This window comes from Phyllostomus hastatus, unplaced genomic scaffold (genome assembly GCF_019186645.2).
Source record: "Phyllostomus hastatus isolate PE091 unplaced genomic scaffold, TTU_PhHast_1.1 phas_scaffold_501, whole genome shotgun sequence".
NCBI classification, from domain to species: Eukaryota; Metazoa; Chordata; class Mammalia; order Chiroptera; family Phyllostomidae; genus Phyllostomus; species Phyllostomus hastatus.
Window position 1 is genome coordinate 51,841,364 of NW_025334033.1, and position 23,969 is coordinate 51,865,332.

General features: G+C 47.8%; 1 protein-coding gene across 8 annotated transcripts in view; it reads left to right on the plus strand.

Annotated features, from left to right (window-relative positions):
- The window catches only part of TTLL5 (tubulin tyrosine ligase like 5), a 252,183-nt gene that overhangs the window by 209,132 nt on the left and 19,082 nt on the right, over positions 1-23,969 (plus strand). For 7 of the 8 annotated variants that reach the window (XM_045822847.1, XM_045822851.1, XM_045822844.1 and 4 more), the window contains 2 exons: positions 1,110-1,192; positions 8,024-8,146. In XM_045822847.1, coding sequence (XP_045678803.1) covers positions 1,110-1,192; positions 8,024-8,145 — 205 coding nt within the window. In that variant the 3' untranslated portion in view covers position 8,146. The remainder of the gene's footprint in view (positions 1-1,109; positions 1,193-8,023; positions 8,147-23,969) is intronic. The other variant, XM_045822850.1, reaches the window with a different exon arrangement.

Consider the following 23,969-nt stretch of genomic DNA (forward strand, 5'->3'; position numbering starts at 1 on the left):
GAGTGTTGCGGAAGAGAGGGGGACAGAGGGTTGGATTGGATGCTGCTGAGCAAATAAAGAACTGAGCGTATAAAAACTTCACCCTCCCATGTAAACTTCTGACACATCAGCTAAAATCAAGGTAGATGAACCCAACCAGTGGTATGGGGGAGATGGGGTCAGATTATTTCAAATAATAATTATTAAATACCAGATGTGTGCAGAATGTAATATGGCTACAACTGTGTGTAAGACTGATACAGTCTCCGTTTTTATGGAGCTTACGTTCCAGCCAGGGTAACAGAGGTAATGCAGCCAGTTCCACAGTTCCACAGCTGTAATTGTGGTAATGCCATGAAAGAACCACAGGGAGACCTGACATGATCTGTAGGGCATTGAGCTGGTCATAGAATTGCGCGGACGTGGCTGGGGAATCCACACACTCTGTCCTGTCTCTTGGCAAAGCTGGCGTGAGGGGAGGTGCCCCTGTGTAATGGTTCCTGGGCCTCGGCACCGTTGACATCTTGGGCTAGACAATTCTTTGTCTGAGGGCACTTTCCAGTGCCCTGGAGGAGATGTTTAGGGCTGTTCCTGGCCTCTCCCCATTAGATGCCAGGAGACCACACAGTTGTGACAGCCACAGATGTCCCAGTGTCGCCAGGTGTCCCTTACACAGGGGTGGGAGGAGGCAGCAAAATCCGTCCTTGAGAACCAGAGCTCTCCATGCAACTTGGCTTTTTTTGAATGTCTTTGTTTACTTACAGTTTATCCAAGTCAATACTGGTAACTTTATCCATTCAATAAGTGTTTATTGCATGCTTGTTAGGTGCCAGGCACTGTTCTAGGTACTACAGACATAGCAGCGATCAAAGCCTGTACTTTCCCTGAAGTTGCATTCCAGGGGGAGAGATGGACAATGCACTTTAAACTGTGCATTATTTCAGAGGAAGGGGACAGGTTGGTCATGAAAGGCCTCTCTGATAAGATGACATTTCATCAAAGTCTTGAAAGAAGCAAGAGAATGAGCCACATGAGAGGGAACACCAAGAGCAAGAAGCAAAGCCATTGGAGGGCCTGTACTTGACCTTGCCTTTCCATGTACATGTCTAACCAAGCTGCTTGTGTTTCAGAGGGTCAACCACGGAAGGGCAGCCGAACGGACTCCAGAGCATCCTTAACTCTGCAGCGTTTGTGCCCGTCGCCAACTCCTCAGGTGAGTGGGCACAGCAGCCGTCCCGCCTGCGAGGGAGGGTGCTGGGCTTAGCACGTTCTCTCTCCTGCTTCCGGAGAGGGCCCCAGTTCAAACCCCGAGGCATCCGGGCTTTCAGGCTTTTGCTGCATTGTAGCAAAAATTGGCATTTTTGTTACATTCTTCTTTAAAATGACATTGACAATTTAGGATTGAATGGGTTTCTGGATAATTTGGGGTAGATGGGATTTTCCAGTCTGGTAGGACCCTATCAGATTTGCAGCATTTAGTAAAAAAAATGCCTGCACCGGACTGGTGTTGCACTGTTTTTATAGTATTTCCACCTGCAGTATTTCTCCCTGGTCTTCACAACAGCCCTGTAGGTTGGATCTTCTTGTCCCCCCAGCCCAGATGAGGAAACTGAGGCTTAGGCAGGCGAGGGGCCTGGAGAGGTCACACCCGGATGCGGAGCTGGAGCTCCGTTCTCTGACCTCAGCCCCGTCACGCTAGCAGCACAGTCTCTCGCCAGGCAGGCTCTGAGGGCCCGGAGCCTGTCCGTGTAGAACCTACGTAAAGTCAGGCGGCACTGGTCCACAGACAGTACTAATTCTTAAAAATACACTAATATGTAACCAGAAAATTGAAAGGAAATCACTTGAAATCAATTCAGATATTTATCACTGATCACCTGCTATGGAAAAAGTAACATTCTGGCACAGGAACGCATACATGGTGAACAAGATAGCCACTGCTGTCGGGGACCTTCCAGGCTTGGGGCGGAGGGAGGGGTCCGAGGGGAGCAGCAGGCACTGGAGACGAGCGGAATCACGGCGGACCGTGCTGGCTGAGCGCTCGCTGGGTGTCGGGCACGGTTGTGACTGCCTTGCATGTAATAACTCATTTGTTCGCAAGGCAGGCATATAATACAGGAACTATATTCTGCATTTTACAGCAGAAGAAATAAAGGCACAGACAGATTATGAAACATGTCTAAAATTTCACAGCTAGCAAGTAGTGGGGATGTATTTGAACCCAAGCAGCTGGTCCAGGCTCTTTAGGGATATGGAGGTCTTGTTAGAGGAGGAAGCATCTAAAGCTGAGGTTAGAATCTGGACAAGTCAGCCAAGAAGGAGGGGGTGGCCTGGAGTGGAAGGAGGTCTAGGAAGAGGGGATGACATGTGCAAAGGCTGTGTTCTGGAAGCCCTCGTGTGTCAGTGCGGCAGGGGACTAGGGCACGAGCAGGGAGTGGCAAGAGAAAAGGCAGGTAGCAGGGCCAGTTTATGAGCTGTGTGAGGAGCTGGCTTCTCAGAGCAGTAGGGCGCCATCAAGGAGTGTGTGCAAGGGGAGGCAGGTCAGCAGGTTGACTTAGTACACCTTAAAATGATGATAAGACCTCCAAGAAGCCTGGTTTCTTTGACTGTGTCATGGGGACAATTACATGTATCTCATAGGCTTACTATGAGGATTAAGTGAAGCAATATATAGAGAAAGGTTCTATAACTATACCCAGATAAGGTAATAATATAAAACTATAAAGATTTTATTCTGCACTTCAAATCTTAGAATGTGAATTCAAGAAATATTTGATGAGTATTCAAGTATTTCTTCCCCCATCCCCCACGCCTCAAAAAAAAAATTACCAGAACATGATCATTACTTTTAAAGAAATAGCATTTCTGCCTGGAACTGTTAGGGACTGAGAAGTGGGTGGATGAGAGAACGATGACCTGGTTGGGAGGACACCCATCCGATGAGGCCGTGAGAGCCCCTTCAGCACCGCGAATTCGCTGAAGCGGGCGGAGTTTACAGCCTAGACAGGGGTGTCCAACCTTTTGGAGTCTCTGGGCCACCCTGGAAGAAGAGGAGTTGTCTTGGGCCACACATTAAATACATTGTAACACATAATCACAAGAAAATGTCATTATGTTTTAAGTAAATTTACGATTTTGTGTTGGGCCATATTCATAATCACCCTGGGCCGTGTGACGCCCACGGGCAGTAGGAGGCCCAGGAACCTGGCCTCTCCCGTTTGCGTGTCTAATGGATAAACACTGAACTGAACTCTTGCATGCACTCTGGCTGAGGAAGTTAGGAGCCTGAGGGCCCAGGTGGGTCAGACTTTCAGCATCTTGATCATGAATTGATACTTCCTGACTGTTGAAGTTACTTAGAAGATTTTGTAGTGTTAATATTGAATTTGGTATTAGCATAAAACCACAAGGTAAAGAGAAGTTATACTTCTCCCTGGATTCTTTTTTTTTTAATTTGTAATAGGATTTTTTTTACATTTTATTTTTTATTATATTTTATTATTTTTAAAAAGATTTTATTTATTTATTTTTAGAGAGAGGGGAAGGGAAGGAGAGAGGGAGAGAAACATCAATGTGTGGTTGCCTCTCATGTGCCCCCTACTGGGGACCTGGCCCACAACCCAGGCATGTGCCCTGACTGGGAATAGAACCGGTGACGCTTTGGTTTACAGGCCCATACTCAATCCACTGACCTATGCCAGCCAGGGCTGTATTTTATTGATTATACTATTATAGTTGTCCCAATTTTTCCCCCTTTGCCCCCCTCTCCCATTCCCTCAGGCAATCCCTACACCATTGTTCATGTCCATGGGTTGTGAGCATATAAGTTCTTTGGCTACTCCATTTCCTGTTCTTTACATCCCCGTGGCTATTCTGTAACTACCTGTTTGTACTTCTTAATCCCCTCACCTCCTCACCCATTCCTCCACGTCCCCCTCCCATCTGGCAACCATCAAAACTCTATATCCATGATTCTGTCTCTCTTCTTGTTTGTTTAGTTTGTTTTTTAGATTTAATTGTTGACAGATACGTATTTATTGCCATTGTATTGTTCATAGTTTTTTTTTTTTCTTAAATTAGTCCCTTTAACATTTTATATAATAATGGTTTGGTGATGATGAACTTTTTCAGTTTTTTCATGTCTGGGGAGCTCTTTATGTGCCCTTCCATTCTAAATGGTAGCTTTGCTGGGTAGAGCAGTCTTGGCTGTAGGTCCCTCCTTTTCATGACTGAATACTTCTTACCAGTCCCTGCTATCCTGCAGAGTTTCTTTTGAGAAATCAGTTGACAGTCTTATGGGAACTCCCCTGTAAGTAACTAACTGCTATTCTCCTGCTGCTTTTAAGATTCTCACTTTATCTTTAACCTTTGGCATTTTAATTATGATATGTCTTAGAGTGGGTCTCTTTGCATCCAATTAGTTTGGGACTCTGTCCCTCCTGGACTTGCATGTCTATTTCCTTCACCAAATTAGGGAAGTTTTCTTTCATTGTTTTTTCATACAGGTTTCCCATTTCTTGCTCTTTCTCTCCACCTTGCACCCCTATGATGTGAATGTTGGACCTCTTGAAGTTGTCCCAGAGGCTACTTATACTATCTGGGTTTTTTGGATTCTTCTTTCTTCTTGTTGTTCTGATTGGTTGCTTTTTGCTTCCTTGTGTTCCAAATCATTGGTCTGAATCTTGGCTTCATTCACTCTACTGTTGTTTCCCTGTAAATTGTTCTTTAACTAGTGTATCCTTCAATTCTGACTGGATCTTTTTTATGCTGTTGAGGTCCTCACTAAATTCCTTGAGCTTCCTAATAACCAATGTTTTGAATTCTGCATCTGATAGATTGCTTGTCTCTATTTTGTTTAGTTTTTTCTGGTACTCTGATCTGTTCTTTCATTTGGGCCATGTTTCTTTGTCTCTTCATTTTGACAGTCTCCTTGTGTTTGTTTCTATGTATTAGGTAGAGCTACTATGACTCCCTGTCTTGGCATCATGACCTAATGTAGTAAGTATCTTGTAGGATCCAGCAGCACAGCCTCCCCTATCACCTAAGCTGGGTACTCAAGGTGTGTCCTTCAAGTATGCTGAGTACACCCTCTTGTAGTTGAGCCTTGGTTGCTGTTGGCAGGTTAATGGAAGGGATTTACCCAAGCCAGTGAGTTGTAAAGATTGGCTGTGACCACTTACCACCAACCTCTGCCCTCTGTGGAGGATCAGCTGTGCAGGGGCAGGGTGGTGGTGCAGGCCAAGGCCAGGCCCCTCCTGTGTTTTGCTCAGGGTCACCCTGCCTGAGATGATGAGCAGTCTGAGAAGGCTGCTACTTGTGATGGGCTTAGAGATTCCCAGGCAGAACCAAGCTGTGAATCTAGACAGGCTGCTGCTAGTGCCGTGCCTGGGACTCACTGAGGCCAGCTGTTGCTTATTTGAAAGGATTTCAGAAGTCCTGAAGCATGAACCAAGACCAGCCATTCATATGGAAAAGCTACTGTTAACAGCTCTAAGCCGGGCAGGATGGAGCCTCAGGGATTCTCCAGGGAGGGACAAATGGTGTTAGCCAGGTTGAGGGAGTCTCAGATATGGCATCCATGTGCTGGCTTTGTGGCTCTGTCCACCTTTCTGTCTGGGAGAAAGCTGTCCCCCAGCTCTCGCCTTGATGCCAGACACTTCAGTTCCTCCCCGAATTCCACTGGTGCCTTTCAGGCTGCTACCACAGTGCTGGAGCTCAGAGGGAGTGCGTGATTAAGTTCATGTGTGGGTTCTTGGAGAGCCATTGCTTGGGACTGTAGCAGTTTCTTCCACCGACTCAATCCCCACTGGTTTTTGTGACCAGAAGTTGTGGGGACTTATCTTCCAGGCACTGGAACCCAGGGCCGAGGGGCCTGGTGTGGGGCTGGAATGCCCTGCTCCCGAGATAACCCTCCCGAGTTTTTACCCACCACACGTGTATGTGTGACCAGCCCATTCCACATCTCCACTCCTCCTACCAGTCTGGATGGATGTGGTTCTTTAATTCTGTAGTTATCAGACTTCCATTCAACTCAGTTTCTGCTGGTTCTGAGTGATGGTTGTTCTATAATTTAGTTGCAATTTTGATGTGGTTTTGTGAGGAGGCGAGCTGTGTCCGCCTATGCCACCATCTTGACCGGAAGTCCTTTCCCTGGATTCTAATATGTACCTGTCCCCCTCTTCTACTTCAGATAAGCACTTTATTCCTCTCACCTTGTTTAGGTAGCCTGCTATTTGTGGCTCTTGGCCTCTACAGTCCATTGAATTTGTTTCTGGTCTACAACTTTTGTGATGTTCCTGATCGTTAACCACTGACGCATCTGTGGTACACTAGGTGCAGGCATTTTCCATACTTCCCAACAAACATTTTACCTCGGCAGTGTGATAATAGTAACAAACCCTGTTGGACTTATTTATACAGCTAGTAAATAACTACTTGGCACTTCATCGTTTCAACATCAAATCGTATGTTTTTCTATGTCATGCATAGACTTAAAAGGGGTTCAGAAGGGTGTCCTATTAAAGGAGATTAGGTTGTTTCTAAGAAGCATTTTTTTAAACCCACAAAAAGGGAGAACAACTCCATAATAAGTCATAAAGTTGATGCATCTCTCTCAGAGCTGGGAAGCCTGTGCCTATACAGGAATCTCTAAGCTGACTTTGAAAGGTATTTACCCCTGCCTGGTCTACTTACTGTAACTCAGTGGTTAAACATGGTTATTAATGAGCCCATGGATATGGCAGAAGTCTGTTTCCTGGTCCCTTGACCCTTTCCCATGTCTGGCCAGCTGGGCCATAACGCTGAGTGACTTTGTCCTCAGGCAGCCTGAGTGACAGACACAGTAGCTCATCTCAGTGCGCTGCCGGAAAAACTCTGTCTTTTGCACTGGTGGTGGCGCGGTGACATTTTTACGGTGAACATTAACTGCGGTAGTGAGTGGGAAAACTCCTAGCAGAGTGCCTGGAATGCTCCATGAATGGGTTTTTTCCTTGACTTCCTTACCTCAAGCTGTAAATTCTATACATGCAGGCTATGGAAGGGAAGGCATGGAGTCTGGAAATCTGAGAAGGAAGCTGGAGTGAAGGCCTTTGGCTCAAAGCCAAAGCCATCGGCCTTCCTCCTTTGTAACCACGGTGCGCTTCTTGAGCTCTGAAGTGGTGACGGGGAACTAAAATAGCAGAGAGAGAGATTAGGTGACTGGCATTTCTCTCGTGCTGATTCGGTAGTGTCAACCACCATTATTGTCGGGGTCTGCAGCCGCACCAGCTGTTGCACCGCTGCCCCTTGGGTTCGGCCTGGGCCTCTCCTGTCCTGGTGTCTGCCTCTACCTGCCCCACCCCCTTTCTTTTTGTTTTAAGCTCTTAGTGGTCTGTGGTTGGTGGAAGAAACCGTACTACTTTTTGAAAACCCGCAATGGGTTCCATTTAAAAAAAGGGAGGAGCCAAGTGCCCCTGTTAAATGTATATTTCGGGCCCTGGTAAAATGCACTGTGGCTCTGTGCTCTCGGCACGTCAGTGGGAGTCTGCCTGCCCACGTCATTGTCTCTGAGTGACACAGCACGAGGAAGGGACTGATTTTAATATAAGTAAACCCAGTGGAGCTTAAACCCTAAGGATCGAGAAGTCACTTTAATTTCCAAGTGAAACTATTTGCTTGGCAGCTGTCGGTGGAATGAGCCATTTTCACTATCAGGTGCTTATTTTTTTCACCATGCATCCTACAGTTGTTGGAGATCCTGAGTGGACCTCTGGAGTAGACTAAAAATAAAAATAAGTAAAGCCCTCGAGATGTTCTCCCTAGTGTTTAGCAACCGTTACTGCTCCCCAAAAGTTCTCCTCTTCCCAGGGCCCGAGGGGTAGGAACTGGGGTTGGTTACCCACTCTTCCAATGTCTGAAAGCGAAGGAGAGAGCACGGATTTGGTGTTCGGTAGGAAGTGGGGTGGCAGCTTCTGGGAGAACGTTGATGCCCTAAAACCTAGCTTTAATTTTGACGCCTAGTCCTTTTAGTCAAGTGTTAAGTTGGGATGTTTTTTACGTTTTTCAGGATCTTTGGAAACTCCCCAAGTTATTTTCGCCAGATCCAAACCCTTGCCCACACAATCTGGAGCCCTTGCTACAGTTATAGGACAGAGAAAATCAAAGTCCGTGAAGTCAGGGCCACTTTAAGGTAACAATAAGAGCCTATTTGTTATTCTAACTTGCTGACTTCATGCTACAGCAAGAGACTCAGTAGCTCTCAAGAGAAGCAATAGTTTCTCAAAATGACAAGGAAATTGGGATTTTATAAAAACCAAAGCTCAGAAGGACTCTCCAAAACTGTGGGTCAAAGTTAAGCTGTAACTGTCTTGCTTCTGTAGTGGCGTGCCAGTAGGTGGTGCTGTGGCAGTGATAAAGTTCCTTGCTGTTACTGGGGCTTTTTGTTTAAAAATATGGGGACATCAGTGCCAATTAAAGAAAGACACTGAAGCCATCATTGAGTTACAGGTAAAATGTAACAGAAGAAACTGAAAAGCGTAACATTTAAAGGTCAAGGTTCAATTCCATGATTGTTTATGAGTGAAAGCTTTCAAAGTGGAGTTGGGCGTTGGGAATTGGCCTTTCAGATAAAGGGAGGCAAAAAGAAACAACTTTTTTAACAGTTAAATTTTCAGTTTTTGATGAAGTCAATTAATAAATTATGTTTTTTCTAAGTTATTTACGATAAACATATGCCATCACTGGCCACAGAACGAACTCTCAACCCTACTGTCCCACCCGCCCAGGGAAGAGCTTCTGCACGAAGGGTTGGCCTGCCGTGAGCCCGTGAGGCTGTGCCGCGCTTCGCCGGCACTGCCCTCGGTGTGCTGTTCCCGGCGGTGGCCTTCAGACTTGTCCCGAAAATTCTGTGACACCGCAAGGTTCTGATGGTTCCTTTCCTCTTTGCTCTACCCTACACCCCACGGCATTAATGGCACACCTGCTATGAGCTTAATACTCTTCTTACCTCTAGGGGAATATTTATAAACTTATTTGAGAAGCATTATTCATCAAAATACCCCCAGAGAGCAAAAGAGGGAGGGAGATTATTTACCCACCACAGGATTCATTTACATTGGATCAGAAAGCTTCAAATATCTTTTCCTGGCCCGTCTAAACTCTTTCCAAGAAGGAACGAGAGGAGGGAAGGGAAGGGAAGGAGCACCAAGTCCACGGCCTGATCATCTACCAAAGTGTACCAGAGAAACTGAAAACAACCAGAATTCTGTTGGTAATACTTAGCTAATGGTGCTCTAATTCTGATAGTAAGCAGCCTATTCAATAATGATAAAATTAATAAAATACAGAAAAACTGAAATGAGAAGGTCCGTATTTCCTTCAGGAGACTGGCAGCCAGAAGAATGAATATGACATCCAGCTCCAAACCAAACCAGTGGCCTGCCAAGAAGAACTAATGTCCATCCATTCCCAGGACTGTGGGCCTTGGGCCTGCCAGAGTTGTGATATCACTTTCCTTGAACCTGTTTCATTAGTATCCCTTACAGTCTGCTCAGAACCTTACACGGCCAAACAGGTCGTCAGCAGAGAAGCCTCGGGAAGGAGCCTACCCTTCAACACTTAAATCTCTGTTGCAAGCACAGCCCCGCTGAGCCTGAGCTGTGTGTGTACGCTGGGGGTGGGTGATGCTGCACTTTGAAATTAGCCGAAGGGGAGAGCCCACATGCCGGCTGTGTATGGACTGAAAGGACAGCGTGGGTCCGAGGGCCTCAGAAGTCCAGCCTCCCATGGCATAGCAAAGTGCCAGGAGGTGCCAGCGGTAAAACCCACCAGCCTGGCAGATGGCAGCGGCAGTGGGCTGCCTGTCCTTGAGCAGGGCAGTGAGGTGGTTTGCAAAGTGAGGAGGCAGAACCCCGGAGTCCACGGCCCATCCCCTGAGTGCGTGTGAGAGCACTGTAGGCGGAACCACATTGCAGAAGGCACCACTGCAGAGGCCCCTTCCTTCACAGTTAGAAATGAACAGCTATACCGAGCCCTAAAGCTCCTTATGTGTGGGTTTAGGGAGGCAGTCCAGTTAGAGTAGAAGATTCCAAGTGTGTCCGCAGCTTGTTGAGTAAGGCCGAGAACACATCAGGTGTCCTTACCAGAGAACAGAGGGAGCTGCACTGAAGGACGCTGGGAACACAGCCTATCTCAGACCCCTCGTGAGCTGCCCCTGGCCAGTGTTGTTTCAATACATGCACTGTTCTTTTTCTTCTTAGATTCTGTATTGTCTGTTTGGCATCTGTGCATCACAGAGCCAGTTCTACTGTCTATATTTTTGATGCTTTGGCATTTGTGGGGTGGGGGCAGGGGGTGGGCTTACAGGCCCAGGGAGCCTGCCCCACCCAGGGCTAGCTAGCCAGTTTCTAGAGACAATAACAGCTTGCCCAGGAGCATGCCTTTCATATGCAAGCCACCTAATTCCCAACTTTATATCCCCAAACACCTCCTTAAGAACTCTCACAAGGTAAGCCAAAACTTCCCTGGCCCTAAATCCCTCCAGGGCCAGCTACCAGGCACCCAGAGGCCTGTAGCCCAGAGCCCACCAGAGTTCATCACACCAGCCAGTCCCGGGCTGTGTACCCTCTCCTGCCTCGCTCCTCCCAAGGAAACCCCAAATGAGGCCCTGGCCTGGACCACACTGGAAGCCATTCTCCCTGCCCAGTCTCGTTCTCCTCTCCTGCGGCCACACCGACTTCACCATACTGCACCCAGCATGTAAGTTCTTAGAACAGACATCCATGGGAAGAATGGCTTTAACTTGCAGCCTAAGGACCCAGGAAGAAATCTGAGTCAGTTGGGCCTGCATCACCTAGTTCTCCGCAACCGCGCGGTGCTTCCTTCACCGTGGGCTGTGTCACACCGGTGACATTTTACCGGCATGTGTGTTGCCAGCCTCGACCTGGCTGCAGCCACACAAGGAGGCTGTGGATCTCTCTGCATGGCAGAGCCGCCTGGCCGCCAGCCATTGAAATTTCATGCTTTCCTGTCCTGAGGGCTCCTTCATTTAGTAACCATTCCTGCCTTCAGAAACAACACTGGCACAGCTGAACAACCTGGTTGGGAGTGGGCGAGGAAACAACGGGCTTTCAGCTTAGGAGGGTTTGGGGGGTACTTCTAAGAACCCACCCAAAGGGGGTTCATTTGCCTTAAAGAAAACCAGGGAACTCTGTTTCTGAAATGGACTACTGAGAAAGATAACATCTGAAAATTGAGGTTGTCTCTTGCTGAGCTGGCAAAGTCCCAAGAGAGGAGTGGTGGTTCTTCCATTGTTAACAATTACGGCTTTGTTATAGAGGCAGGGAAGTGCCGTGCCCTGGTCTCAGATTACCTCTCTGTTACAGAAGCTTACACACCTCCTGGACGAGATTCCTGGCTGCCTAGGTTGTCAGAGTTGTACCTACCACTGCTTCTTGTATCAGATGTGTCCTGTCCTGTGTCATTTCCATTTGCTTTGGGTGGGAAAGATCCTGTGTTCTCTTGTAGTCCTGAACTGGGCAAGTAACCAGCAGAGCGTTGCCTTGCGCTGTGAGTCTTATCACTGCAAGTTACCCTCTGTCCTCTGTGGCTCTCCATCCCATGTTGCTGCTAACATTTCAGCGAGGTGCTTGTTACGGGCACAAACTTCGCTTTGCCGTCCTTCCATCCTCAGGCCATAATTGCTCCTGAAAGTTCTGAAGAAAGAAAGCGACAGGCTAAGCCATGCCTGTCTTTGGAAAAAGCAAGTGTTGCACATGGAAATATTTACATCTCCACTTGCCTGGTCTGTGGAATTTGAACCGGGACCCAAAGAGCGTGGGCGTGGAACTGCAGGGCATGGAGAGAAGTGGCTTTGCGTGTGTTGCCCTGTTGACACGATTGGCTTTGATATTCACCCTTCATTCTTTCTAATTATGATCAGACAGGAAAAAAGGCTCAGGTTCTCTTAAGTTGCCAGAGTGAAGAGCATCACTGGTCAACATAAAACAGCAGCCTAGCCCTGGCTGGCGTAGCTCAGTGGATTGAGCGCGGGCTGGGAACCAAAGTGTCCCAGGTTCGATTCCCAGCCAGGGTACATTCCTGGGTTGCAGGCCATAACCCCCAGCAACCGCACATTGATGTTTCTCTCTCTCTCTCTCTCTCTCTATCTCCCTCCCTTCCCTCTCTAAAATAAATAAATAAAATCTTAAAAAAACAAACAAACAAAAAAAACAGCAGCCTGTTACACTTTGTTGACCTCGTCTTTCAGACACACACGTATCTCCATTCAGGGCCTGCCACAGGCATCAGGGAGCCCTCTTCCCTTGAAACCTAAATCCCGGCTAACCAGCTCTCTGACATCGGAGAGGAACAGCTTGGCTGTGTGGGGTGTCCCTTTGGCTGCATCAATAACACGTAGCAGGCACCCCCAGGACAAAACGGAGATCGGATTCGGAGAGCCAACCTGGTTGTAAGACGATGAGGTGAAGAAAAAGAGCTGGTTAGAAGTTGCTGTGCTGGTGATGCTTGTTGGTCTGTTGTTAGGAGGAAGCGCTCGCTTTTGGACCCGTTGGACCGAAAGGTGACTTGGAGGGGTTCCCCCCGCCCTTCCTTTCACTTCTAATGTGCTCCCTGCAGAAGTGAAGACATGTGACAAGCCCAGGTGAAGATATTTTGGAATTTAACAAAAGCTTTTCACCTTCTTATGGCCGAGCTGTAAAATTTATTAGGTAATGAACTGTTCATAGTTTTTAACCAGATACGGGAACATGAAATTTTTTAAACCGCAACTCTATTTTAGAAATATGACTCCTCTCAGGCCTTCTATTTTATATTTATTCATCCTTCCAGTATTCTCAAATATAAATCACTATTATGCATGTGTTACATATACTTACCCTCCTCTTTTTATGTAGAGAATTTGAGTTGCCCCAAATAGCTTTTGTTATCAGGAGAGATGCCCGAGTGTTAGCTCGGTTTAACAAAGTCATCTTACGTGAACTCGGGGAGGAACGGCCTCAAGAACCAGACCTCAGGAAAACCCACCGCCTTGCCTGGGATCACTGGCAGCGCCGGGGGCTGATCAGCAGGTCTGTTAGCCCCTGCCCACGGCCGGACGGGCTCCTGAGCTTCCACCCTTCTCCGTGTTAACAGCTCTGCGTACACACAACTCAGCCCCTCTCTGTGGGACTGTTTCTGTCTTCCGCTGCTTGCATTCAGCTTTGAAAAGACAGAATCAGAATACTTCGCAGTCATCCATCTAATGAGGTGCCCCTGGTGTGCAAAGCTAAAGGAAGGCTCCTTTCTTCTGGACGTGCCAGGCTGCTGCTAGTGTGGCTTGGTTATGTGGTTCCAGACTGCCAACTCATGCATTTCTGGCAGTTTTCTCCAGGTGGGATTGTAGCTCACATAAATCTTACACTATAAAGCCACGCTCAATAAAATAATAAAATATAAAGAGAAAATCAAGGCCAAAACCAAGATATTTCAAATTTTTCAAATAGGCCAAGTAAAATTACTATAATTGAGTTTAAATTTGGTTGTAAGTCTCCTAATAGGCAGGACAAAAGGAAAGCATGATAAATCAAAGTATATAGTTGTTATTTTCAAAAGAAATAATCTGGAAGAAAATTAAGTTTTTTCCCAGCTCTTCCTCTGTAAGAAGTATTTTACATGCTTTATATGGAGGACACTGAATGAGGTAATAGTGCCCACAAGCTAACACAGCGGTGGGTTGGTTTCACAGGGCCGCTTCTCGGCACAACCCATGCAAAGGCAGAACAGCATTTCCGTGCAAGTCAGCGAGGGCGGTTCCGTGAGGGACAGGACACACGGAGTCTGAGTCTTAGGGGCCCGTGTAACCTGAGGGCAAGACTGCAGGCGTGTCCGACCTTTTGGTGTCTCTGGGCCACACTGGAAGAAGAGCTGTCTTGCGCCACACCTTAAATACACAAACATTAACAAAACTGATGAGCACAAAAAAGGTTTTAAGTGAATTTACGATTTTGTGTTGGGCTGCATTCTTAGCCACCCTGGGCCGTGTGCAGCCTGTGGGCCACGAGTTAGACACCCCTGTTAGAGGAGTGGATGAATTACACGTGTCTTAGACAACCTTAAATATAACTTCTGCCAGTTGACTGCTTGACCAGAACTAGTTGTGGCCCTAGGTGAGGACCCAGATGCTTAGTCCTTTATGTTACTGGTTGAAGGTGCATCTATACACTTTGGAAAGCAGGCTTGTGAAAACTGGAAGCCAAGCCCTGCTCCCGCCCCATCAGATGGCACGTTTGTCCTCTGTTCCTTTACTTACATACCATTTTCTCTGCCCAGGCACCAGCTGCCTCCTCTTGCTCCCTTCCTTCCCCAAACTGCTAATGCCATTTGTCCTCCTTTTCTCCTTCCAGCCTAGCTGCATTCCCACCCCCAGGCCAATTTAGATGCTTCTGACTCTGCTCAGGTGGAACTCTGATTGAGTTCCACCTCTGATTGGAACAGGTGATTGACTCATCTACTCTGGCATTTATGACCCTGTAGTACCTTTAGAACACAGGTGGCAAACACAAGGCCCTCGGGCTGAATCCCGCCCTCCACCTTGTTTTATCCCTCCGGCACCTTGTTTCTACCCTGCGGCAGTGCAGAGCTCTCAGAGCTCTCGGAGCTCTCGCTTAACTGTGAAGGAGTAGTTACATGTATACAGTCCTGAAATTGTATTCGGCCCTTTGAAGGCAACCTAGAGGCTGATGTGGCCCCAGTGAAAATGAGTTTGACACCCCTGCTCTAGAGAGTACCTGGCTGTGCCCTCACTGGGCTGTAGTTCCCTGGAAGACTCATGTGCCTCTGAAACCCCTGGGCCCAGCACAGTGCCCAGCATAGCAGGGACTTAAGAAATATAAAGGACACATGGACAAAAACTAGGGGGGGTGTAATGGGAGGGAGGTGGGGAGGGACGGGTGGGTGGGCTGGAATGGGAGTAAAAGGCAGAAAACTGTACTTGAACAATGATGAAAAGAAAAGTCATAAAAAAAGAAAAAAGAAAAGTTCTGATGGAACAGACGAATGGTAAATTATATTCTCTTGCCAACACCTATCCACATATGCAAATCCTTCATATTGTCTAAGTTTTGTCTCCTGCAGTTATCCTTATTTTTATAATTACATTTATCTTGCCACTTTTTCAATCCCTAGAACATTACAATGTCTACCTCAAAGGTTATCACAGTGTTGTATTTCACCATGTTTTCCCACTCCTTACTTCTTGGAGGAACTGTCTCTCCAACAAGACCATACACTCCTCCTTGAAGGCAGGATTGCATTCTGTGTGTTTCTCAAATCCCTGACAACACCCAGCATGCATCATTACTTTCTACTATCAGCCCTAAAGAAAAGAAGACATAACACACAAAATTTTTGTGGATTATAGTCTGTTTCTTCTTTTATCCTGGCTTTACATAAAATGCTTAACCTAGTGTTCTCAGAAACAAAACTGAAATTCTTTCAACCTTACCTCGTATCTTCCCTACTTACTCATTTCAAATTCAGTGCCATATAGCAACACCCACTATTAAATACCTAACAGTTTATAAGAATTCTAGAAGATAGGATGAAAAGAGCATAACTCACTGTTTTCATCTACTTCCTTCTTGAACCGATTAGTCATTTGAATAAGAGAAGACATGGAGCCCCGGCTGGTGTGGTTCAGTGGACTGAGGGCTGGCCTGCAAGCCGAAAGGTCACCAGTTCAATTCCGGGTCAGAGCACATGACCGGGTGGCAGGCCAGGTCCCCAGTAGGGGGCATGCCAGAGGCAACTGATTGGTGTTTTTCTTGCTTTCTCCCCCCTCCTTTTTTCTCTAAAAATAAATAAATAAAATCATTTTTTAAGAAAAGAAAGAAAAGAGATGGAGTTTTAATAAAAATCTCCCGGATGAAAGGGACAAAGACCATTTCCTTGTTTTGTTGGTCATCAGGCAGCTCCTGCTCCTGGGACTAGGAAATCTGACTCATCTCTTGTCATCGCCCGCTCAGGCTCAGGACACTCGGTGTGGGCACAGGGAGATGCGAGGGCAGGGACCAGGGTTCTGAGGAGCGGGGTACAGCCTTCGGAAGAGCGGCGCTGGGCGCACAGAGGGCTCCCGGCACATCCGGTGTTCATCAAGCCTTCTTCCCCGGTTCAGGGGGCTCCACCTTGGTGGGGCTGGGGCCCTTGGTGGCAGCTTTAGCTGTTCTGTGAGTCCCCTGAAATTGCACAGAGCATCAGGTGTGCTGCGTTGGTACCTTTTTGGGAAAGATCCTCAGCTTCACCCCAAAGTTCATAATTATTGATTTAACTCTGTAGTTTGACCCCTAGGTTATATTTTCCAACAAGCTCAAGTCACCGAATAGTCTCACTTGGACCTGCTATACTAGCTTCCTTTTTTTTTTTTAAGATTTTATTTATTTATTTATTTATTTATTTATTTATTTATTTATAGACAGAGGGGAAGGGAAGGAGACAGAGAGAAAGAGAAACATCAATGTGTGGTTGCCTCTCATGTGCCCCCCACTGGGGACCTGGCCCAAAATCCAGGCATGTGCCGTGACTGGGAATCAAACCAGCGACCCTTTGGTTCGAAGGCTGGCACCCAATCACTGAGCCGCACCAGCCAAGGCTATACTAGCTTCTTAAAGCATCCGCCCTTACCACCTCTGGTCTTCCTTCTTTCCATTCTCTACATGATTGCGGAGTGAGCTTTTCAAAATGCAGGCTGACTCTATCTGACATGCACATACACATACCACTTAAAGCCCTTCATAAAAGCTTACCATTGTTCTTAAGATGGAGGTAAAACGAGACAAAAGGTCTTATGTCGCCTGTGCACCCTACATTCTTACCCTCCCACCACCGTCCCCCCATGCTGTCTCCACACTAACCAGTCTGGCCTTCTCTGAACTCCCCACAGTCCGTCCATCCCCAGAGCCTTTGCAGACTCCGTTCCCTCTGGAATGCTCTTCCCCTGCCTGCCCTCCAGTGCATGTCCTTGCTCTGGCTTCTCTGATTAGGGTTTGTTCGCCTTGCACCGACACCTGTACCCCTGTCCTCTGTGGCAGTTGTTGCGGTTCCTTGTGATTGTGCATTGGTGTCTGTCTCCCTCACAAGACGGAGACAGAGACTGTGTCTGTGTTATTCACCTGCATATGCCCAGGGTTGAGCATAAAACCTGGTGTGGAGCAGGCCTGCCATAGGAATTTGTGATTGAGTGAGTTATCTCCCTCATTTAGGGAAGAGAAGTGAAGGTGCAGAGTCTAGGAAGCAGCCGGAGGTCACATAACTGACAGGTGGTGAAGGCAGGTGCGAACCCAGATTTGACTTCAAAGCCGTTGCTCTGAGCCACTGTGGAATAACAGTAGTCATCATTTCATGGAGCACTTGCTGTATACCAGGCACTGTGCTAAGCGTTGTATTTTTGTCACATTTTATCTTCTTGAACCCTGCAAAAGTAAGCAGCTCTGTTGTCTCTGTTTAGCATGTGAGGGAACTAAGGCTGAGAGAAGTTAAGTAATTTGTCCAAGCCACACAGCAGTAGTGGAGCTGAAGTTCAAGTCCAGGCGGCTTTATTCTGGAACCCACTGGTCTGTGTCATATCAAAACCCCTGTCCACTCAAGGTGATTGTGTTTCCCTGCAATCTTTCTTAATGGAGCCAAGTGGCTGGTGACCAGGCTCTCCTGACTGGACGCCCCCCGGCCCGGAAGTGTCTGGCGATTGTCTCTGATCACTCTCAGGGGTTTCCTGAAGGTGTGGGGACACGGGCAGGGGAGGCTGGTTTGCCTTTAATCCAGCCATTTAACTTGCCCTCTTTCGGATGGAGTCAGACCCGACAAGGGGGAGGATCGAGATCAAGGTCGGCCTGTTGCCTCCGTTCCCATGGAGGGAGGGTGGGGGTGGGCAGTGATCATCTGTCCCGCACCTCGGAACCGGAACCGCAGCGGGAACTTAGGTGGGGACTTAGGTGGGGGCGGAGCCTCTGCCATGGAGGGTGGAGCTGAAGGTGGGAGGTAGGAGGGCTTGGGAATCACCCCTGCATTGGTTAGGAGAACGTTTTCTGCAGGTAACAGAAACTCAAAAGATCAGTGGCTTACGTGAGTAAAGGATTTATTTTTCTTATACATCAAGAAGTTTGGAGGCAGGAAGTCCAGGGATAGGGCAGCTCTTCAGGGATATAACTGAGGAGCCAGGCTCCTCTCTTCTGCTCTGCTAACCCTAAGGCACTGGCTTTCAACTTCTCGGTCATAAGGTGGCTCCAGCTCCTACTGCCATCGTGTCCTTGTTCCAGGCAAGAAGGGGGTTGGGGAGGAAGGGCAGAGACAGATGCCTGCTAAATCTGTCCGCTTTTGCGAAAAGCTTTTTTGGAAGCCTGGCAGTTCCAACTAATTCATTACTGACCTCCCCCGGCTCCCGGGCCTGCTTCTCCCTAGCAACGAGCGAGTCTGGAGAGGCGGTCCTTTGGCTGGGCACACTGCCCCTCCGTGCGACTCCGGCAGGAAGGGGGAAATGAGTGTTGAGAAGCATCTATCGGTTTCTGTTACGACATGTTTTCTTTCCAGAATCCCCCCTCTGTTGGATAGGGTCCATCACCTTTCTGCAGCCCCTCTCTGCCGGCTTCTTGACTGCTGCCGATGGAAGTGCTTGCCCCTCGTTTGCCAGACCTGGCACTTACCACGTAGGGGTGGGTAACCTGCCGGACGGAGGTTTCAGAAATATGAGAGTCCCCATTTTCCAGGAAGAGAGGTCCTTCCTTACCAGTGAGGAAGATAGGAAAAATGAGCCACAGAAAAAAAGAACCTCTAAATGTGTTTAATAGTTAAAATGATAAATTTGCTCTAATATAAATATGTGATGTACCACATTCATTTACATGAGTTATTACTGTTTGTTCTTCATTATCCTGTAGCAGTATGATTGTGTATATTCAAATTATCCAGATGCACTTTGCTGTAAGTTTAATTTCATTACAATACCAATTCTGTCTACATATGTGTCTTGCTAAGACTTTGCTCACAGTACAGCTGCTTTAAAAAATGAGAGAGGCTATTAGTGACCCCTGTTTCATTTAAAGAAAAGCTCCCTTGTACTCAGGTCTTTGCTGAGATTCTCCAAAAAGAATAAAACTGGAGCCTGGTAGTAGTGAGTCCGAGAATTTTAAACAGCATTTGAAACTAACAATGTATCAAATTGAGAGTCCAGAAATAAATCCATACATGTGTGGCCAATTGCTGTTCAGCGAAGATGCCAAGACTACTCATGAGGAAAGAATAGTCTTTTCAACTCGTGGTTGAAGGGACTGGTAGTGCAGGAACAATCGGTTACCCATATGCAAAAGAATGAAGTTAGACACCCCTGCCTCACGCTGCACACAAAAATAGACCTAAAGTTGACAAAATATCTAAACGTAGGGCCTACACTATAAAATTCCTAAAGCAAAACATAGGAGTGAATCTTTATGTGTTGGACATGACACCAAAATGCACAAGCAACAACAGAAGTTAAATAGGGTGGACTTCATTAAAATTTAAAAATTATGTGCTCCAAAGGGACCATCAAGAAAGTGAAAAGGCAATGGAATGGAAGAAAATATTTACAAAACATAAAAATATCTGGCAAGGCACGTATACCCAGAATTTACACAGATCTCTTAAAGCTCAATGGTAAAGAGAAAAGTTTATGAAAAGGAAAACAATATAAGACAGAAACCTCAATTTTAAAATGAGCAAAGAGTTTGAATACCTATTTCTCCAAAGAAGATATACAAATGGCCAATGAGCACCTGGAAAATGTATCAGTGGGCATTAGGGAAATGCAGAAGCACGGCGAGATGCCACGGAACGCCCACGAAGTGGCTGTGATCGAAAGACAAGTAGTAACAAGTGTCGGTGAGGGTATGGAGAAATTGGAACTCCAGTGCCTGGCTGGCAGGACTGTAAGATGGTGCAACCGATTTGGAAAAAGATTCAGCGGTTTTTAAACAGTTAAACATGGAGTTACCACACGACCCAGCAATTGTACTCCTAAATGTATATACATTCAGGAAAAATCAGAACATGTTTATGTAAAAGCTGTACCTGAATGTTTATAGCAGCATTACTCAGTAGCCAAACTGTGAAAATAACCTAAATACCTATGATAGATAATGAATAGATAAACAAAATACGATGTATCCATACAATGGAATATTATTCAGCCATAAAAAATAATGAAGTATCGATGCCTGCTACAGTACGGACGAAGCTTGAAAATGTGATGTGACTGAAGCTGGTCACAGGAGACCACACGTCATATGGCCCTACTTATGCGAATGTCTGGAATGGGCAGTCCCCACGTGCAAAAACAGGTCAGTCTTGGCTGGCACCAGCCCAGGAGGAGGGGTAATGGGGAGTGACTGCTAATAGGTGTAGGGGTTTTGGGGGGCTGGGGTAATGAGGATGTTCTAGGACTAGATTGTGGGGATGGTAACACAACTCTGAACACACCGCTGAGCCAGCCACGTAGCATAGGTGAACTATATTAGTATGTGATATACGTCTCAAACCTCAGAGAAGTCATTAGTTGGTATCTTAAAAAAGTAAAAAATAAAAAGCCTCAGTGTTAAGCAGTCAAATTATATTTACTTCTTAGAGAGCCAAATTCTTTAATGAATACTTATTTAGTGCCTCCTGTACATTAATTCAGCCAATATCTGACTGCCTCCTTTGTGCTGGGTGGGCTGCAAGGGCCCAGGCGGAGAGTTGCGGGGGGCCCAACTTTGCCTCTAGTTTTGACACTTCCAAGTAAGGCGGTGTGCCTGGGGGAAGCAGCTGTCCCCAGGCCTGGCTTCGCTTGTTTTTCTCCCCGTTGGTCCCTGAAGGTGTCAGGCTCCAGGGTATTTCAGTTGCTTCAGTCAGCACAGAGCAAGGAGGACCCCGACTATAGTTTCAGAGCCTTAAGCCTCACCTCGGGCTCCAAATCCAGGACCGAGCAGCTGCGAGTGGGGCTGCCTGTGCCGCGGATTGCTCCTCTCCCACCGTTAATCCCTGCCCTTGTGCCCCTGCAGGCTCCCCGCCCCTTGCACTGTCCTGCTGCCCGCTCCTGATACGATTCAACAAGTGGTTTGGACTTTGAAAGGTGACTCTTAGAGACACCTCGAGTGACCCAGTCCGTGGCCTGCCAGGATGCTCTTATTCATTACCGGGAGCAGCAGAGATCTGCTTTTGGCTAATTACACTTTCCTGTGGAGCCTGGCCTTCAAAGAAGGCACTGTAACTGCTGCTGGCTGTGCCCCCCCCGCCCCGCGCCCCCCGCCCCCCCCGCCCCCCCCGCCCTCCGGCTCCAGACCCCGGCCTAGCCGCCCGGTCCTGAAGGAGAGCAGCATCTCATTGCTGAGTGCAGACAGTGAGAAACCTCTGGTCCTTCTTGGCTCTCACGAAAGAGTTCATGCGCCGACACTTGAGTTATTAAATCCCTTTAAGGCACGGAACAGCTGACTTTGTGATGATTATATAGATTATACACTGTTTCTGCTTTGCTCTGTCATTACCTGGTCAAGATGCTACAGTTTACTTAAACATTCATCCATCTCTTTCACAAATCCGGGATTTTATGCCCCCCCCCAAAAAAGTGAGGCACTTCAAATCTTTTAAGTACTCTTTTCCAGAGGGCTTAGAATTAAACTAAGTCTAATTTCTCCCTCTCCCCAGATGGATGCGTTTGTCAGCGTCCTCAGACGTTCATTACATTTACAAAAGAACTGGCCGGTGGAGGGAGAAATCCCGCTGGGTACTGGAGGTGAAAGCGCGGTTTAGGCCTGGAGGGGCCTCCCTGTCCTGCAGGCTGGGCGGGCACTCCCAGCTCCCCGTGCTCCCAGAGCCTCAGGAAAGCCTCTTCGCCCGCCCCGCCCCTCCCCTCCGGGGCTCTCCCCTCCAGGCCGCAGGAAGGGGAGTGGCAGGAAATGGAGTCTGCCCCGGTCATGGGATTTTGGAAAGAAACAAAGCCTGACCTGACCAAGAGCAGGTTAATCCTGCTATTTCATTTCCCTTTCAGAAAGGGTGGGGGCCGGATTGTGATACCAAGTATTTGGTTTCACATTTGTTCCAGGAATGATCCTCGGCACAAATCCATTTTCCTTTTAAGCATCCTAAGGCATCCCAGGGAGCTCCTCCTCCGGGCCCCCCCCCCCCAATCCCCACCACGGCTTTCATGGCTACTGAGCAGCTGACAGGCTCCCAGAGAGATCATCTTGTCATTGCCGCAGAAGAAGAGAATCTCTGAGTCTTGGAAGTCAGAATCTCTGGGTCAGCAGTGTCGCGTTCGTGCGCTGCCCTTCTTGAAAGGTTTAGATGAACAGTCGGCAGCGCACCCACAGAGCGGCGTGATGAAAAGAGGGCCCAGTTTGAAAGCCTCGGGGATGGGCTCACATCTCGGCTTCGTTGATGTCTGTACGATTGTGGGCAACTCACCAGATCTCTGTGGGCTCAGGGCCCCCACCTGTGAAATTAGGGTAGTGCTTCCCATAGCGTGTTCTGTAGGATGCCGGTTGTCGCAGTCAGATAACTTTGAGAAGTGCTGTTTACTCTGTGCTATTTCCCAGAGTCGTGTATTAGTATAGTGAAGGCTCTGAGGAGTCTTTCAGCAGAGAAACTTGTTTTGACTCAGCGTCTCTCAGATTTATCTGACCTTGTTACAGAACAACAAGGGGGGCCTGGGACGATGTACTATTACTGAAAGAAACCCCCAGGTCCGTTATGTCTGCCGCCCTAGCAAAGACGTCTCTCAATGCCAGAGATTCGTGAAAAGGAAAGGAAATGTTTATTTGATGCTATACAAACTTAACATAGTGACCTAATGTCTTCATCAAAATCCCAAAGTCCCTTAAAACACCTACAAACATACACAGTCCTTCCTTCCCCCTTTGCCCAGTCTGGGTTATTGTATCTCAGGAAAGGAAATAGAAGTCCGTGGCTCAGGCAGCCCCCTGATTTCTTCCCAGTAATCCGTCTCGGCTGGTAGGCCTCCCTCGGTTCCCGGCACCCTCAGCTGTGTCATTGGGATCTCTGCTAAAGCCGGGTGGTGGTTCCCCCTTCTAAAGCTGCGGGGGTCCCCACTCTGGCAAAGGCACGTGGTCCTCTCTCCCAGGGCCACGGGAGTCCCCACTCAGCCAAAACCGTGTGCTTCCCTCAATGGCTGCAAGGGGCGGGGGGGTTGCCACTCTGCCAAAGCTGAGTGGCGGTTCTCTGCTAAATCCGCATGGTTCTCTCTCACAGGGCTGCAGGAGTCTCCACTCTGCCAAAGCCGCGTAGGTCTCCCTCAGTGGCTGCCGTGTCTTGGTTTAAATCCCGGGCCAGTCTTCCTCTGCAGCCCCATTTCCGACTCCTCCCACACTCAGCCTCACATGCCAGAACTCATATCCTTCCAGCTTTACTGGGCTGCCATCATGAGTCTGGACAGGTGTGGCCCCATGTCATGGAGCCAATCATTTCCAAGTTCCCACGCAGGCACTGTAACTCGGGGAACCTGCCCCCCCAGTTACATCTTGGTGGGGAAGTTACTTCCATTCCCCTGGCTCAGAGCATGGCCACAGCTAATTAACCTATCAATGTAACCAGTCAAAGGTTCTAGATATGTTAAATGACCACACCAGAGGGTAGCTGCAAGGCTGTTGCTATGCAAAACAGCTCTCAATGGCCCTGCTCCATTTGTCCCTTCCCCCAACCCACACCTGGGGGCGGGGGGAGAACATCCTAAACCCTCCTGGACACCTTGAGTTCTGGACCCCATTTCAAATGCCCATTTGGGGTCCCCCCTCTTGGCTGCACCCTGTAACAACCTGGCACTGTTTTTTCGGCAATGCTGATTGATACCTTTACCCTGTGAGGCATGAAGCTCAGCTCCCAAACGCCACAAACCTGCATCCTGTCCCATGCTGAGTTCACCAACTTCAGTGTACAGTGACACATTCACGGGGGAAAAAGAAAGAATTTTATATGTGGCAAGGTGACATCTAGTTGTG